General features: G+C 33.8%; 1 protein-coding gene and 1 non-coding gene across 2 annotated transcripts; both read right to left on the reverse strand.

Annotated features, from left to right (window-relative positions):
- Positions 1-1,124: 1,124 nt before the first annotated feature.
- LOC145580800 (putative LRR receptor-like serine/threonine-protein kinase At3g47570) lies at positions 1,125-13,695 on the reverse strand. Its single transcript, XM_081637900.1, has 7 exons — positions 13,630-13,695; positions 13,165-13,313; positions 3,738-3,984; positions 3,553-3,658; positions 2,861-3,398; positions 2,454-2,783; positions 1,125-1,251 (listed from the first exon to the last, which is right to left on the reverse strand). The coding sequence occupies exons 1-7, from the start codon at positions 13,693-13,695 to the stop codon at positions 1,125-1,127; spliced, it is 1,563 nt and encodes a 520-aa protein (XP_081494026.1).
- Positions 13,696-18,840: 5,145 nt separating this feature from the next.
- On the reverse strand, positions 18,841-18,947 carry LOC145583656 (small nucleolar RNA R71). The gene has a single exon (XR_014100264.1). It is a non-coding gene; the product is annotated as a small nucleolar RNA R71 (small nucleolar RNA).
- Positions 18,948-19,438: the final 491 nt, after the last annotated feature.

The following is a 19,438-nucleotide window of genomic DNA, read 5'->3' on the forward strand; positions in this document are numbered from 1 at the left end:
TTTATTATATAATCATATAATCTTTGATTTAATTTATATTTAGGGGTTGAAAGTACCACATGAATATTTTAAACCATAAAATTAAACAACACGTGTCAAAATATAGTTTGAGTGCCCTTTGTTTACTACATATATAGATAGATTGCTTTATTTAGAATTTAATTATTACAATGTAAAGATTTTGCTAAAAAGATCATCGTAAGTATGGTAACACTCGTCATGTATATTATGTTCTACTAATTTAACAATCCGTCATATATGTATTGATGTATATAATAGGATACATAAATTTTGTATAATAGTGGGAATTTGCCAAGAGTAGTACAAAATTTGGTTCACACAAAAAAAAAAAAAAAAAAAAAAAAAATTATATAACAAAATTTAATATTCCAAGGAAGTATAGAACCCGTAGAAAAATTTTAATATTAAATTTTGGCAAAATTAAGTATTATATACTATTATAAAGTATGGTACAAAAATTTGTGACATTTTGTACATTAAGGAAAATAACTACTAAACAATCTTTCAATGATGATTTGATATATAGTGGAAATATTTTGTGAAATTTTCTACTTTAACTACTAAATAAACAATCCGTCAATAGTTTGGTATATAATTCAGAAATCTTGTGAAATTTTCTACTTTAAGGATAATGAAAATATATTCTACATGGGATCAATAAAATTTATATTGTTTTTGGCAAAAAATATTATATAAGATCAATCAATATTATTTTAGTATATTTAAACTGTGATATTTTTTAATATTTATAGAAATAATTGCTTTATTTAGGATAGCGGAAAAGAGCGGTAATTTTTTTAATATGAAGGTAACACGTGGAGCTATTGTTTGAGCGCCCTCTGTTTTAGTATAGTTATAGATTCTTAGTTCTCTTTGTCAAGAAAAAAAAAAGAAAAAAAAATCAATTTAGAAGTACCAAGTATATCACAGCTAAGTTACACTTACAATTATTGCAGACATTGAAAGAAATTATATTCAAAAAATGAATAGGATACACAGAAAAGTGTAACTTTTCTACATAAATATATTCCTTAGAAACTTAAGAAGTAAACTTGAATAAGTCTTATAGAGAGGTTTTCAATTATCATGCAGTTGGTAGAATGTTACCCACTAGAGTCTCTGCTTTGTCCCAATAGATGAGTTTCGTGCAAGCTTTTTCTGATTGATGATAGCTTTCCAGCAACATCACTAATGTTTAGGGATGGCGGTGGATCTGGACCCAACCTGAATCTGTGGATGCAAATTCGTTTTTCACGGATCTGGGTCTTTAAATTTTAGACCCGTTGAATCCGGGTTAGATCTGGGTCTTGCTGTAAAAAACGGATCTAGATCCGGGTTTGGCCCCTAGACCTGGATCCAGATCCGTTTACCCGTTTTTTAATGTTCTTATTAAAAAAAAACTAAAATTGTTTGTTTCTTTATTAAAAATGTTGATAATGTTTTTCAAAAGAAAAAAAAAATGTTGATAATGTTAGTTCAATTTTGGATGCTCATATATCGGATACATCATCGTTGTTTTTATACTTGCTCATTTGTAACATCGTGAAAATTTGTAAAATACCACCTACTATTATACTCATTTTTTACAATACCACCAATAATTTTTTTATTTTGTTTTACCACCATCTTTTTTTAAATCCTTAAAAATTACCACTATGACGTCACTGTCGACCCATATAACTACCTTCTTCTTATTTTCCCTCCTTCTCCTCTCTAATTTCATGATTCTCTCCCATGTTCCCCCCATTACTCCCTTACTCCTCTTTTCTTTTTCTTTTGCAAATTTCATAGGCTATAATTAGGGTTTAATTATGTAATTTGTTCTTCAATTTAATCGAAAATGCAAAACCGAGTGTGTAATCATGTTATCAAGAAGGTATATTCAATTAGGGTTATCAAGAACGTATCTTCAATAAGAATAAGGTAGTTGGTGGGGACCATAGTAACGTCATGGTGGTAGTTATAACGGTTTTCAAAAATAGTTGGTGATAATTTTTAAGGATTTGAAAAAAAGATGGTGGTAAAATAAAATAAAAAAAAAATTATTGGTGGTATTGTAAAAAATGGGTACAATAGTAGGTGGTATTTTACAAATTTTCCTAATTTTTATTTCAAAGTATAAGTATATAAGTTGGTTACTTTGTGTTTTTAGATTAGTTGTATAACTTTAATTTAAGTTGAACTTAATGACCCCCGACGGAAGTTTGAAATGCATTTTTTGACCAAAACATTACATTTATTACTAAAAATTAGGCAAAATATATTAGACCCGGATCCGTTTGACCCATCGGGTCTGGAAAATCCGGGTCTCTATTTTCCAGACCCGACGATCCAGGTCGGATCTGGATCCTAGATATAAAAATGGATCTGGATCCGGGTCCATCCGGACCCGGTCCAGATCCGACCTGTTGCCAACCCTACTCATGTTCAACCTTTCTTGTGGAAGCTCAGCAGAGCAAGAAAGGGCTATTTCAAGTAATGATATCAAGGCCTCCAATGTCATAGTTTTAGTGTTCTCCTCACTTACTATATATACAAGAAGAGCATGATCTAGAATATCAGTCACCCGCTCAGACAAAGCTTCTTTCACATAATGATGTAGGCTTAAGCCTCTGTTAAACGTGTCACTGGTTGGCCTACGACCAATAAATATTTCCAACAAAAGGATCCCAAAGCTATAGACATTGCCATATGTAGACACTTCATTTCCCTTACCATACTCTAGAGGAATGTAGCCAATAGTTCCCCTTACTCTAAAAGAGCTGAACTCACTCACAAAAGAGTTACTAATGTCTTTTGATAGGAATTTGGCCAATCCAAGGTCACCAACATCTAAAACCATTTGTTCATCAAGGAGAGCATTGCTTGGCTTAGGTCACAATGAACAATAGGTGTACCACAACGATGATGAAGATACTCCAAAGCAAAAGCAACATCAATAAATATATCTAATCTTTGATGAAGATTTAACTTCCTTAACCCAACATTTGTGTCCTCGACCCTGCTTATTACCTCTACAGGATACAACCAATCATCCAAACTCCCATTTACCATGTACTCGTAAACTAAACCCTTGAAATCAATACTTGAACATACTATCATCACCTTAACAAGATTCCGATATCTTATGTTCCGCAGGATACTGCATTCAGCCATGAAACCTTTGGAAATACCATGGTTCTCCAGATTAAACACCTTAACGACAATAGTAATTTCACTACCTTCATGATCTAGCACTCCCTTGTATACAACCCCGGAAATTCCACTGTTAATGATGTTTTCAGAAGAGAACCCATTTGTAGCTTTTAGAAGGGTTTGGTAAGAGAATTTAGGAAATGAACTTTTCTGAATCACGGGAAGCTTCGGATTCCTTCCTTCTGTAGCAAAGACAAACCCAAATACAAAGTCCACCAGAAAAATAATTCCAAAAATCCCTGATACAATTGCAATTATTAATTTGATTCTATGGCTCCGTTTACCTTCCTAAAATGTTTTTAAAATTGCATTTAGGAAGCTTTAATTTAGGTATACCTCTACATAGGCCACCATTTCCAGACATTGAAACACCAGATTTATTGTTGAAGACTCCACCAATGGGTACTCGTCCCTCGAGGTTATTGAAAGACAAATTTAGTACCTGCAACGAAAGGCTTATACCAAAAATTCTGGAACTTGACCAGACAAATTGTTCCTTGACATATCTAACTCATGAAGACCTTTAAGCTTTCCAAAGTTTGAGGAATGGCACCTTGGAAAAAGTTCCCCTCCAAGTGTAAGGAATCTAAAATTATATAAGCACTAAAACTGCTTGGTAGTTCCCCTTTGAGCTTGTTTTCAACAACATCAAAGTTCTCCAGATTGATTAACTTTCCAACTTCCTCCAGAAGAACTCCAGTTAAGTGGTTATAAGACAGAAAGAGTCCGGTGGACAAAGAGGAGAGACTAAAAATTTGTGATGGTATACTGCCATTTAGATTGTTTTGAGAAAGATCCAATCTTATCAAGTTCCTACAATTTCCTAAACCTTAGGGAATTTGACCTTCAATATTGTTTTGAGCAAGTTAAAGAACATTCAACTTGGTTAAGTTCCCAATTGCAGATGGTATGTACCCTAACAAATGGTTTTCAGTTAAATCTAATTCAACTATACTTTGGAGCTTCCTTATTTCCTGCGGAATAACACCAGAGAGCTAATTTCTAAAAGCACCAATGTACTGCAAATATGCTAGGTTTTCTATGCAATTTGGAATTTGTCTAACTATGTTATTTAACTGAAATCCAAAATTGAAAGCTTTGTAAAATTGCAAATAGCTCTAGGAAAGTTTCCTGCAAAATTGTTTTTACTAATGACAAGGACTTGTAACATGGTGGCATTGATCAAAGAAGACATAAAGTTCAAATCATCAGCTTGGCCCAACCCAAGGAAATTATTGCCTATGTTAACCCGAGTAAGCTTTCCCAAATTATGCAAAGACGGGACTGTACCTTGAAGATTGTTTGAAGGCAATTGAAGATATTCTAGGTTTGTAAAATTGGATATTGATGTAGGTATAGGTCCGGTGAATCTATTTTTTCCTAGGGATAATGCTTGGAGCTGTGGAAGAGTGATGCCTAAATCTGAAGGGAGAATTCCTTCTAGATCATTCTCTCCTAAATCTGGAATTGTCATGGAAGAGGGGTTAAAGATTGAGGATGGGACTGTTTCAGACAACTTATTGACGCCTAATGCAAGAACTGATATGTTGGTCAGTTTCCCAAAGCTATTTGGGGATTAAGGGTGAGCAAAAAAAGTAGGTACCCGGTCCTGGACTTGGAACCGGTTAGGACCCGCTGGGTCCAGAACTGGAACTGGTCCCATTGGTTCCGGTTGCGGGTCCAAAAATTAGGACCCGATTATAACCGATTTCGGTTCCAATTCTTGAAAATTTGGACCCGGTACCCGATGGGTACCCAGTTCCAGTTATATAGTCATGTGCATTCCTGGACTTTTAGAACATAAATTTAACATTGGGCTTTAAAATCTCTAGCCCACTAGCTCAATTACTCTAATTTCCAACCTTTATAAGTAGTATTAACCCTAAAATTACTCATCTTCTTTTTTCAGCCGTCATCAACTCAAATTCATGAGTTTTCACATTAATCCCATAATCTAGTGATACTTCTTCTTTTCAATTTTGTAGATCTTAAACTCATATCTTCTTCTTCTCAAATTCTTACTTCTAAAATCCATTTTTCCTCACCTTCCTACACATTTGTTTTTTTATTTTTTAATTTTTTTTTATGATGAAACGGTTGGAGATGAAGAATTAACAAATTACGGAGTATCATTCCTTGCTTTGAAGATGAACAAGTTCTCTTATAATTAGTATTTTGGGCTGATTTTGTATGAATTTCGGATAATGTATGTTAAGGAAAAATTATGATTATTGGGATTTTCATTTAATTTTTAGATTTATATTTTTTGTCTTAATATTCTGAGATTTTCATACTTTGTTCTAAAGGTTGGATGTTTGGTATATACTTTTTCCTTAATTTTTTTTTAAAGCTTAATGGCTAAATATGGAGTTTTGATTACCGGGTACCCGGTTTTGGAACCGGTTCCCACCAATTTCGGTTCCGGGTCTAAAATTTCGGACCCTGTGCTAACTAGTTCTGGACCAGTTCCAGAATTTTGGACCCGGCTTAAAACGGTTCCGGGACCGGGTCCTTAGTTTGTGACCGGGTACCCAATCTTGCTCACCCCTATCTGGGATCCTTCCAACCAAGTTGGTTTAGGTAGCATATAGCTTAATTGAATTGATGGTTGAATTGTTGTAACTTGGCAAATGGATATTGAAGTGATAAGCGTAGTCCATGATAATTCTAAAAGAGAAGGAGGGGTTGTGGACTTGTGGGTCCGTCTTTTTTCAGTGTGTGGTTGGTGCACCCGGGTACATCATGCACATGGTGCACCTGGAAGAATATTTAGTGTATTTAAAAGAACATGGGCAAAAAAAGAACATTTTTTTTATTTTTATCATGTTCTTTTTGTAACGAATTTATGTTCTTTGTAATGTCATGTTCTTTGTCAAACACAAACATGTTTTTTTTTTTTTTTTTTTTTTTTTTTTTTTTTTTTTTTTTTTTTTTTTGCTAAACTCAGGTTTGTTCAGGTTGTTCTTTTTTCAAACACTAGTATGTTTTTTTTTCCATGTTCTTTAAAAAAATGCCTAATGTTCTTTTCGGGTGCCATGTTCTTTGTAATGGCATGTTCTTTGTTAACACACAAACATGTTCTTTTGTCGAACATATGTATGTTCTTTTTCAAATACTAGTATGCATGTTCTTTTTCTAATACTAGCATGTTCTTTTTCTAATACTAATATGCATATTCTTTTTCTACACTATACTATTTTCATCTTTTTTTCGGGATTGGGAAATTAGAGCTGAGTATTAATAATCTTAGGTAAATTAAAAAGCAATCAGTTTTTGTATTTTATTAGGCCTTCCACATGCTCTTTATATCTTATTGGATAATTTGATTAAAGCTCAATATACATAGTATACTAGGCTTCTACATAATGTTAATTTTTACCTACAACCTATGGTAGGGAACACTACCTGCAACCCCCACCCTCCACGCGTGTCCTACTTCATCCCCTTTTCAATTATGAATTTCCTGTAAATTTTTATAACATGTTCATTTCTTTATCATTAGATGTTTATTTTTATAACAAGGAGTTTTTTGTTCAAATTAATTTATTTTGTGAATTATATTTTTAGAATTTTCTATAAATAAAAGTGAGAGCAAATTTATTTATAAGGATTATTGCGTTTAAATCATTTTTATTATAAGAAGTATTGCATCATCAAATGTTCATTTTTGTTTATTCATGTTTCACTACATGTTCATTTTTGTATCATTAAAAGTTCATTTCAAGAGCTATGTGTAAGTAATATAATAAGATGTATGCAAATACATACGTCTTAGAATTCTATTTATTAAAATAAAACTGTTAAAAAAATAATTTCCAATATAAAATAACTTTAATTTAATTACAATAATAATACATTTCTGTACTATTACATGTAATTGTTTCATTCCTCAAAAAAAAAAAAAAAAAAAAGGAAAAGAACAAAAAAAAGGCCGTGATTGTTTCATAAACATAAAGTGAACTATTTAATCCTAAATGTACATGTGTCTTGTTAATGAACATTCTTTTGTTACATATGTGTCTTGTTGTACGTTTGTACATATGTAGAATCATTCTCTCTATTTGTGTGTTTTTCTTGATACATATCTTTTCTCAATATGTACATGTAGACACTCATTTGTGTCTCCCCAAAACAAAACCCAGTGATGAATACCTTTTGCATCGAATGATAATCGAATAAGGTGAAAGTGTGAAAGGTCAGGAGTTGCGGTTAGTTTTTATTAAAAATTCTTTCTTTCTGTTTTCGAAAACGACTCTATTTTATGAAAATAGCCAATCCAGTTTAGTTTAGTCCACGACAAGGGTCCAATAATAGTGTAGTTGGATAGGGCTTGCAAAAATCTTTCCAACGATATATTATAAGTCCGATTCCGATGAATAATGAGGAAGTTATGGCCAAAATACTAAACTGGGCCCGGTTGATCTTTACATGCGGCCCGATGATCTAGGGGAGGCCCCAATGTTAATTATTATTCCTAAATTTATTAGAATTAATTATAGTCTTCTAGAACTCTCTAGAAGGTTCTCTTAAGTCCTAATAAAATTAGAATTAATAATTATATTTTGATAAGTTTTACTTGGAATAAAATGTTAATTTAATGAAAAATACGATTTCAGTTTTCATACGGACTTTACAAGTCAATTTTGATTGATAAGTGGACTCCATGTTTGAAAGCGCGTAGGAATCCAGGCTGTCGCCAAACGACAGGCCTGTCGCTACGCGACAAGCCTTGTCGCCAAGCGACAAGGTTGGTTTGCGGCGACAACGTGGAGTTTTATTCCTATCAAATTCTACCTATTTCCGGACTGTTTTCTTATAAATAGGGTCCTGAACCTCCGTTTTTGGATCATCAACATTCATCTACAATCATCAACAATCATCAATTATCTACAATCAATCTATTCTCTAAATTCTCTCTAGCTTTTCACAAACACAATTCCGCATACACGAGATCTAGAAACACCTAGCCAAGTTCGAAGTTGCCTTCACCCTAAACGTGAAAGGTTATAATTTCTGAGGGTTTGGTCCCAAATCTCTATTTCAATTATTTGATTTAATTGTTTAATTTTATATTTTCCTTGAAGTTACTAACGCGTGTATTTTGTTATTAGAAAGAGGTACGAGGCATCAAATTATGTAATCTTATTACTCTATTCTTGTAGAAAGCATGTTTATTATTTATTAATTCCTAGCATCATGCTTAGGATGTTATTATTGCTTTCTAGTATCATGTTTAGGGTGCCTTTTTCTCTTTTCCTAATATCATGTTAGTATCATGTTAGGGCTAAAGCTTTGATCTTTATTGTTTAGTGACATGCTAGGATTTGTTATTAATCTTGTTAGTATCATGCCTAGGATCTTGATATTATATTTAAGCTTTATTATTAACATGATTATGATTATTATGATTATTATTATTATGTTGCTTGATATATTATTGTTATTGCTTGATCACGCCTTTTATGCATGTTTAAAGGGAATTTGTACTTGTAATCGCGCTTAATAAGATAATTAATAATCTTGTTTAGTGTTAATATGATTATAATTCAAGTGATCTCCAATAATAGTTTTGTTTGTGCATTAAATTCAACCAACATAGATAACAGGTTTAGGGTAAACCTATTGATTGTATGTTAGTCAGAAAGCGCACATGAATACGAGAAGAATGAAGTAGAGGCCTATTTAGGGCAGGTTCAATCTCTTTTAGGTTGGATTTGTACCTTCATCCCCGAACACCAGTCATGGTTCCAGATCTTTTGGAGTTGACGATCTCCTGGATCGTTAAGGGGTGTAACCTTCACCTTATAAACGGTTTACAAGTTCCTAAAACTTGTTGGCGACTCTTTTGCTCTAGCTTCCTTCCCTTTGGACGCCACCATGCTTAAGTGTATGATCATAGTGGGGCTCAAGTTTGGGGTAATGCTTGAAATATTCCCTACAGTACATCATCATCTTCACCTTTCTTATTTGATAAACCTATGTAGTGGAAGCTTAAATTTTTGTACAAAATAATTGTTTGTAAAATCAAACACTATAAACAAAACTACATAATTAAATGAGCATTTACAAATACAAATATGAACACATTGTTGAAAATAACATAGTTTAATATGATAATGAACAAGTATTATAAGTCAAATAAACATCTTTCAATACGATGATGATAACAAATTTAATTTAAATTGAACAATATTCAATATTGGTAATGAATAAGCACTTAAATTCAAATCGAGAAAACAACTTGATAAATTACAAGTATTAAAATTAATGAACATATTTAGATATGAGTATGAAAATACTACGTATTATAAGGTTGCAAATGAACATCTTTAAATATATAGGAGAATGAACAAGTACTCCCACCGTCCCATAATATAATTCATGTTTGTGTTTTTTTCATGGTATTTAAGAAATATGAGGAGAAAATGGGTAAAGTACATTAATAAAAGTGAAAAGTACAATCATAGACAAAAGTTAAAGAGAGAAAATGGAAAAAAATACAAGACATGTGCAAAATTTAAGGATAAATTAGGAAGTACAATAAATAAAGTAAAAAAAGTGAGGGTATAATGGTCTTTACATACTATTCAAAAATAGAAACAGGAACAATATTTTGGTTCTCCAAAATAGAAAAACAGGAACTATATTATGAGACGGAGGGAGTATTAAATTTCAAATGAACATCTTTCAATATGAGAATGAACATGTTATTTAACGTAAAGAGAATAATGAACATGTAACAAATTTAAGTGAACATATATTTATATGTGTAGGGAATATTTCAAGCATCCCATACTTGAGCCCCACTGTGATCATACACTTAAGCATGGTGGCGTTCAAAAGGAAGGAAGCTAAAGTAAAAGAGTCGCCAACAAGTTTTAGGAACTTGTAAACCGTTCACAGGGTGAAGGTTACAACCCTTAACGATCTAGGAGATTGTTAACCCAATAGGTCTGGAACCATGACTGACAGTTCGGGGATGAAGGTACAAATCCAACCTAAAAGAGATTGAACCTGCCCTAAATAGGCCTCTACTTCATTCTTCTCGTATTCATGTGCGCTTTCTGACTAACATACAATCAATAGGTTTACCCTAAACCTGTTATCTATGTTGGTTGAATTTAATGCACAAACAAAACTATTATTGGCGATCACTTGAATTATAATTATATTAGCCTAAACAAGATTATTAATTATCTTATTAAGCGAGATTACAAGTATAAATTCCCTTTAAACATGCAAGAGAGGGCGTGATCAAGCAATAACAATAAAAATATGTCAAGCAACATAATAATCATCATCATAATCAAAGCTTAATAATAATAGCAAGATTCTAGGCATGATACTAACAAGATTAATAACAAACCCTAGCATGTCACTAAACATTAAAGATTCGAGCTTCATCCCTAACATGATACTAACATGATATAAGAAAAGAAAGAGGAAGCATCATAAACATTCATAATATCAGAAATATTAGTTAACCCTAAATATGATACTTGGAAGTAATATAACATCCTAACATGATACTAGGAATTAACAAAATAATCTAAGCATGATTTCTATATAAAAAAGAATAACAAAGTAAATTACTTACTTCGATGCCTCGTACCTCTTTCTAATAACAAAATACACGCGTTAGTAACTTCAAGGAAAAATAATAAATCAAACAATTAAATTAAATAATTGAAATAGAGATTTGGGACCAAACCCTCAGAAACATTAAACCTTTCACGTCTAGGGCAAAGGCAACCTCGAACTTGGCTAGGTGTGTCTAGATCTTGTGTATGTGGAATTTTGTAAAGGGGAAGGTTTAGAAAAAGAATAGAGGAAGAAGGAAAGCTTCTAGCTTTTTAGAGACAGATGATTGTTGTGAATGATTATTATAGATGATTGATTGTTGATTGTAGATCCTTCAAAACAGGGAAATTCGACCCCTATTTATAGGAAAAATAGCACGGGATCAAAGAAAATCATATTCGGAATAAAATACCCCCTGTCGCCAACAACAGGAGTCAGCGTCAGACGACAAGCTCATCGCCAGGCGACGAAGGTCAGCGCCAGGCGACGACTCTGTCGTCTCGTGCTGATTCAAAAATACAACGCGCTTTTACACGCGGAATCACTTTTTAAACCGGTTACAGGTAATTCTGCGTCCAAGCAGATTTAAAATCAGATTTAATATATTTTATTCAAAATAAAACATCTTTTCTTTTAAAAATATAATTATCAATCCTAATCTTATTAGAATTAAAGAGAACCTTCTAGATATTCCTAGAAGATCAAAATCAATCCTAATTACTTTAGGAATAATAATTAATAGGCCCTCCTCTAGATCATTGGGCCACATTTAAAATCATTGGGCCTAATTTAATTTAATCCATAACTTCCTCATAATTCATCGAAATTGGGCTTATAATATATTATTGGAAAGCTCTTTTCAAACCCAATCCAACTACACTATTATTGGACCCTTGTCATGGACCAAACCAAATTGGACTGGCTATTTTTATATAAATAGAGTAAGAAAAGAAATATTTTTGAAAACAGAAAGAGAAATATTTTAATAAAACATCCTCATCACTAGACTTTCCACACTTTCACTTCGTTCGATAATCAAATGACGTGAAAGGTGTTCATCACTGGGTTTGGTTTTGGGGAGACACATTTGGGTGTCTACAATATGAAATGCGAATGCAATAATATTTTATGATCATAATTACTAGAGCTATATAAAAAAATTTATTTTGTCTTAAAATTTATGTTCTAATTTGAATACTTATCCTTCCACAAATGAATATGAAGTCAAACTAAAATGAACAATTATGATAAATTAAATTACTAGCCAATATTCACTAAAGAACATTTTAATTAGAAAATTAATAATATTAATTGATAATTGATGTTTAATATAAATTAAATTAATAATTTGTCTATAATTTCGTAATTATTATGTAAATGATATTTCTTCTATAAACGAGCATAAACTCTATTTGAAATGTACATTTATAATAGTTTAAATTTACTTGCCAATATTCACCAAATTACAGTTTTAATTAATTAATGAAATAAGTAATATTTTAGGTTACAAAAATGAAGGAGCATCAATAACCAAGTAACCAAGTGTATATTTATTAATATGTACACAAGCATATATCAATATTTTTTATTTTTTTTATTTTTTTTTAATTTTTTTATTTTTTTTGAGGAAAAATGTCGAGCTAGTGCATTAATTCATAGATAAAGCATCTGAGAGTACATACGGGCTAATCTCCGGAGGGCAGTGATTAACCCACACTTGTTCACAACCAAATGGCACTAACTTTGCAAGATAATGGGCTACAACATTGCCCTCTCTCTTAACATGAAACCAAGAAAATGCGTTAAAAGCACTACTATAAGACAAAATATCTTCTAGAACTGGATCAAAATCTGTAAAATAGACAGGAGCCTTCGACAACCTATTCACGAGTGCCTGGCAGTTTGATTCTAGCACGTACCACGTTCAAGAACCCAAAGCGTCTTTCCAGCTTGATTGCAATGAGCAGAGCCCTCCCTTCCGCAACTTCCACCGGCCACCTAGCTCTAACTCGTCTAGTGGCAGAGAAAAAAACTTCACCTTTGTTATTGCGAGCAACCACACCTAATCCCACCGATCCCTCATTTGCCAAGAAAGCAACCGCATTTAGTTTGACTTGCCCATCTGAGGGAGCACACCACCTTGAGGCGCTCTTCTTCTTGCGAGGCTGAAGGTGCTTGAAAATTATGCAGTTGTGCTTTCAATATTCCTCAACCAATCTGTCCATTATAGAAAGAAGGATCTCATTGGGAGTGACTTTCCCATTAAACACCCAATAGTTATGCTCAGACTAGATAATCCAAGCTAAATAGGCTGCTTGTTGCTTTTTCCTATCAGGTACTTCCCTCCACCTTACCACCATATCTCACATTGAGCCATCACTATCTGTCAACAACCCAGCACACTCAGAATCATCCCATAGATCACGAACTCTCACATAGTCAAAGAAGGTGTGGTAGCTAGTCTCCTCCTCCTCTCCACACTGTGGACATGCTGCATTCTCAATCAAATGGTACGCCTTCAGTTGTGATCTTGTTGGGAGTGTACTAGAATATAACCTTCAAAGAAAGTGCCTAACCTTTGGGGTTACATCCATACTCCAAATGTCCACCCACGTCAAATGGAAAGCATCTAAGTTGCACCCTTTTTCCCAGTAGATACAAGGTCTTCGTTGTATAGGTGCCATCCTTGGAAAAAGCCCAAGTGAGTTCATCACGGGGACTTCTCCAACTTCGGGGTATGGATAGAATGCAACGCTGGTCACGCTCATTAAAAATGGAAGATATTAAATCAAAATTTCATTCCATGCTTTCCATATTCGCCAGATCACTAACCTGTGTGATTTCTTCCACCATGGGACTTGTCAAATCTGTCTTCTTTGTCTGCGAGCCACAGGTCATGCCAAATAATCACACCTGAGCCATTGCCAATGCCCTAAATCACCCCTTCATTAACAAGAGCTTTCGATGTAATACTCTAGAAATCCCCTTCTTTAAAAATATTCTTTTACTCCATATAAAACTCATTTTTAGGAAATATCCAAAGTATTATATTTATAGCTAGGCACTGTGATAACGGCTAAGGCTATTTTCAAAGTTACACAGCGGAAGACTAACTTTCGAAACCACAAATAAAATAAAGTTTAATAAAAGTCAAACTTAAACTTTAAAAACCAACTTACATTAAATCAATAACATGGAACCATTAAAGCTCCTTTTTCAAAACCAAACTAAAATATAAACAATAATTAATGTTAGTGTCAACAATTACATAAATAGTTCAATATAATAAATAATAAACAAAGAAACATATAACCCTCTTCGTTCAATGCCATCATGCTTGATATGCTCCTTCTACATGTACTTCTCTTTATTTCAACCTCACTACTCGTCATATAAAATGGGTCATAGTAGGGCCAATCCGAAGAAAAGCCAAACACAAACAACAAAGTACGAATCAACAAAAGCTGGGTACATATGCACCAATAAAAATAATCACACTAACATGAATTGAATATCCTAGCAATAGACAATAAATAAATAAATAAATAAACATGATTGCCATACAACACAAGTCAACTTACCTTTGACTCAAGACTTTACTTAATTTATTAATAAATAGCTTTGGATAACGCGTCGAACGGGTTTCCTTCCTTAAAATAGCCATTAAAAATGGAGTTTCCAATCAAGGAGCTACCCCAATTGGCACCTACTATGTCATACTTGGTGACAGAACTCCAGTGCATTAATAATAAAAGAAAGTACAGCGTCCTCTACCCCTGTAGAAGCTATGATCAAATATAAAGTCACATAACTCTCCCCCATGCGTTCAATTGTTCATACTTAAGGTGTATACGTTCTAAAAGTTTTGGTGCGTATCCTCTTACACTTTACGTGATTTATTAATTTAACTTGTGATGATTCCAACCAATTAATCAAGAACAAACACAACAACAATCAATACACACTTCCAATTCATTCTTGAATTAATTAGTGAGCACATACTATTTATTTTAATTAAGGTTATTTGCCTAGTTTTGTGCAAAAATTGCATGATTACTAACTTGGTGCATAGAATGCACTAATAAACTCCCTTGACTCAATCTCAATTATGTGAGTGAGTAATAAACTAACTTCTTGACTTGACCTCAACTTATGTGGGTGAGTAAATAAGTAAACTTTCTCGACTCAACTCCAATAATAAATGGGTGAGAATAAAATCATGAATCATGCTCAATATATATAACTTTAGCTCTTTTAAACATTTATGAGTCTTGCTTATTGTAGACACCTGATTGTGTCCCCCCAAAAACCAAACTCAGTGATGAGTACCTTTCACGTCATTGAATATCGAACGAGGTGAAATGTTGAAGAGTCTCGTAAATTTTTCTATTTTCTAAAATGTTTTAAATAAAAATAATTAATTTCTTATTTCGAAAATCATTAATTTCGTATCCTATTTATGAAAAATGTCCAAACCATTTTATTTTTGTCCATAATATGGATCAAATAATTGTGTAGTTGGATAGGGATTGAAAAGAGCTTTCCAACAATATCTTAAGCCCAATTCCGAGTTATAATGAGGAAGTTATGGCCAAAATTGTGTAGTTGGATAGGGATTGAACTGGGCCTAAAACGAGTTTTATGTACGGCCCAATGATCATGTAGAGGGTTCATTAATTATGATTGCATTCCTAAAGTCATTAGGATTTGTCTTAATCTTCTAGAATTATCTAGAATGTTATTTTAAATTCTAAAGGGATTAGGATTGATAATTATAATTATTATTGACTTTGAAAAGATAAAGAATTCTATTGGGAATAAAACAAGTGTTTTAAAAGGGTTAAATCTGATTTAATAAAAGATAAGTACGGACTCTACTTAACCTAATTCAATTGGAAGGACTCCGTATGGATTTTTATCGTACAACTTCTATCGCCTATCAGGCCGCGATAGGCTTATCGCTGTGCGATAGAGCCATCACGTCGCGATGGAGCCAGTTTTACTTTGACTCAAATTCTAACTCTTTTCTGATTGTTTTCGGTCGATCTTTTTCTATAAATAGGGACGATTTCCCCCGTTTTCAATTCACCCACAATCATCATCTCTCTCTTTCTCTAAGCTAAAGCTTATTCTTTCTCTCGATCTCTCTTGCTTTTCTAAGCCTTTTTACAAAATACACCATTCCTCATTCACGAGTCTTAGACGCCCTTAACCAAGCTCGAAGTTCCCTTAGACCTCGACTTGAAAGGTTGATAGTTCCGAGGGTTTGGTCCCAAATCTATATTTCAATTAATATTATTTTAATTGTTTGATTTAATATTTTCATTGAAGTTACTAACGTGTGTCTTGTTTTGATAGAAAGAGGTACGAGGCTTCTAAGAAAGTAATTTGATTACTTAACTATTCCTTTGATATAGAAATCATGCTTAGATTATTTTATTAATTCCTATTATCATGTTAGGATGCTTTTATTGCTTTCTAGTATCATGTTTAGGATAAAGCTTTGATATTTGATATTTAGTGACATGCTAGGATTTGTTATTAATCATGTTAGTATCATGCCTAGGATCTTGCTAATATTATTATGCTTTGATGAGATTGTTATGATGATGATTTGTGAAAATAATATTATTAATAATATTATGTTGCTTGGTATATTATTGTTATTTCTTGATCACGCCCTCTCTTGTAGGTTTAAAGGGAATTTGTACTTGAAATCACGCTTAATAAGATAATTAATAATTTTATTTAGGCTAATATGGTTTTAATTCAAGTGATCGCCAATAATAGATTTGTTTGTGCATTAATAATCAACCAACATAGATTAAACAGGTTTAGGATTAATATATTGATTTTATGTTAATTGAAAAGTGCACATGTGATGTGTTCATTTTATATATATATTTACCCCCGTCCCTTGGTCGTAATTAGTAGTGTTTTTGGCTCCTACGAGCCACTTTTATTACTAATTTGTGTTTTCCAGTGCTTTGGTAGTTTTGCTTGAGTTTTGTAGGAATTTGCGTACTTGGAGCATTTTCCCGGGTTTTCGAGGAGCATCTACAAGTGTTGGAAGACCGCGACCCAGTTCGATAGCCCAAGATCGGTTGGAGGTATCGATCAGTGACTAAGGGCTCAGTTTGATGGCATTTGGGCCAAGTTCGGAGGCCCAAAGGTAGAAGCTCGAGGCCCAAAAGCCTCGCCCAAACCACCAGGCTTCGCCCGGAGGCGCGCCCGACCGGGCGGGGCGAAGCAATGCAAGAGGAAACCCGCGCCCGACCGGGCGCGAGAAAGCTTCACGAGGAAAAAGGACGGGCCCGGCCGGGCGAGCCACTGCCCGACCGGGCGCGAGATGGCTTTTGAAGATAAAAAGGCGGGCCCGGTCGGGCGAGCCACTGCCCGACCGGGCGCGAGTGTTGTTTAGGAAGTTTAGTTTTCCGATTAGTTTTGTTTTGCGGAGATTTTCTTGCTGAGTATTAATGTGTTATTATTAGGCAAGATTAGGGACTTCTTCTCACTTCTCTTACTCTAGATTTTAATTCCTTCTCTCACTACTTAGACTCTCTCTCTCTAGACTTTTATTTTCTCTTGTTCCTAAAACTCCATTGTAATTCCGCCGTCTTGGTACGATTTCTCTCTTAATTAATCTCAGTATTTTATTCATTCAATTTCTTCATGTCTTGTTTAATTATTATGTTTTTCTTAGTTTTCATTATGTCTGAGTAATTTTCCTTCTAGGGTTTATGGGGATCTAATAAATAATATGAAGGGGTGATTTTATGATTGTTGATTATTAATGCTTAATTGATTTCCTATTGATTGTTTAAATGCTATGCAATTAGATTTGGCCAGGTTTAATTGTATGAGTTTAGCAATATTGATTCGAGATTCGATAGATGAGAATTGATGTTTAGGCTTAGTTTCAATAGGCAGATTAATTTATAAATGGTTAGGTCGAGATTCGAGAGATGAGATTTAATACCGGTAAATTAATTCTGTGAATGTAATACGTAGCGAAAGCCCTTTATGATCTGATTAATTAATGCATTGATGATTGATTCTTGTGCTTTGCCCTGGAATATTGTTTATTAGTGAACCTATGCCCTAGGCCTTTTAATATTTGATTTCTTCCTTAATTATTCTTCTTACTCATAATCTTCGTAGTATAGTTTATAATCACAAACAAATATTGGTTACTTTAATAATTTAGACTTTATTAATTAATTAGGAGTAGAAAGACTTGTTTCCCTGTGGATTCGACCCTACTTCCCTATCTACTTTAGTTAGAGGATTTAGGTAATACTTTTGATTAGGTGATACGACTTTAGCCTGTCAAAATTTGGCGCCGTTGCCGGGGACACGGTTTTATTTTTATTTCTAATTGTTTTTGTAGTCTAGATTATTTTTCTTTTGCCTCAAAGGACATTAGTTCTTTGAGGTAGGTCTAATATCTGTCTTTTTAGTTCTTTGTTTATGCCCAGGTGTTCCAGATCAGGTTACATTCCATTCGATCCTGAGATCGAACGCTCGTTTCATAGACAGAAGAATTTTTATAGGCAGATCCTGGCGGGTTCTGGGAGTAATAATATTCCTAGAAATCCATTACCTACTTCTAGTGATTCGGAGCACTCTTCTAATTCAGAACTAGAGATGGGTACACCACCACCACCTCCACCTCGCAAGCTTAGCGATTATTCGCAACCATCCCTGACGGATTTTCCACATCTTTCCCCTACACCTGATCTCGAGGGAGTCCAGTTCGAGATCAAGCCCCAGTTCATAACGATGATAGAAAGAAAGCAATTCAGTAGAGCTAAGGGTGAAGATCCTAATCTTCACATTGCAGATTTCTGTCAATATTGCAATACTATTAGGCAGAATGGGGTAACGCAGGATCAAATCAGGGAGATTCTTTTTCCCTTTTCTTTATGTGGAAAAGCTAAATTATGGTTTAATGGTTTGAATAGAGCTGCACTTGGTATTACTAACTGGGAGACTCTTGCTTTAAATTTTTATAATAAATATTACCCTGCAAAGAAAACAGCTTTATTGAGAAGTGCCATCCAGAATTTTGCCCAGGAGACAGATGAAGCATTATATGAAGCTTGGGAAAGATTCAAGGATCTGCAGAGGGAGTGTCTTCACCACAATTTGGCAAAGTGGCAGTTGATTCAAGCTTTTTACAATGGTTTAGGGAATGCATCTAGGACAATTTTAGACTCCGCAGCTAGCGGTAGATTTATGAATTTGAATGTTGATGATGCAGGTCAGGTTATTGAAGATATGGCGATCCATAATTCCCAATATGGGAATACTAGAGGTTATGCTAATAAGGGCAAGCATCATGTTGATTCAGTAACCCTTATGTAAGCTCAGCTTACTTCTATTTGCCAAAAACTAGATAGCCTTTCTACTAACAATCCTAATTCTGTTGCTAATGTTTCTGCTGTTTCTAATGATGCTAATGATGCTTTCTGTGAAAATTGTGGAAGTATAGGTCATTATGAACAAGATTGCAGGAGTTCAATGGAGCAAGTTAATGCTTTCCAAACCTACAAGCAAAATAACCCGTACTCCAATTCCTACAATCCTGGCTACCGGAACCATCCTTACCTATCTTACCGTAGCACCAATGTTCAAAATC

Source organism: Chenopodium album, chromosome 15 (genome assembly GCF_948465745.1).
Source record: "Chenopodium album chromosome 15, dcCheAlbu1.1, whole genome shotgun sequence".
Taxonomy (NCBI): Eukaryota; Viridiplantae; Streptophyta; class Magnoliopsida; order Caryophyllales; family Amaranthaceae; genus Chenopodium; species Chenopodium album.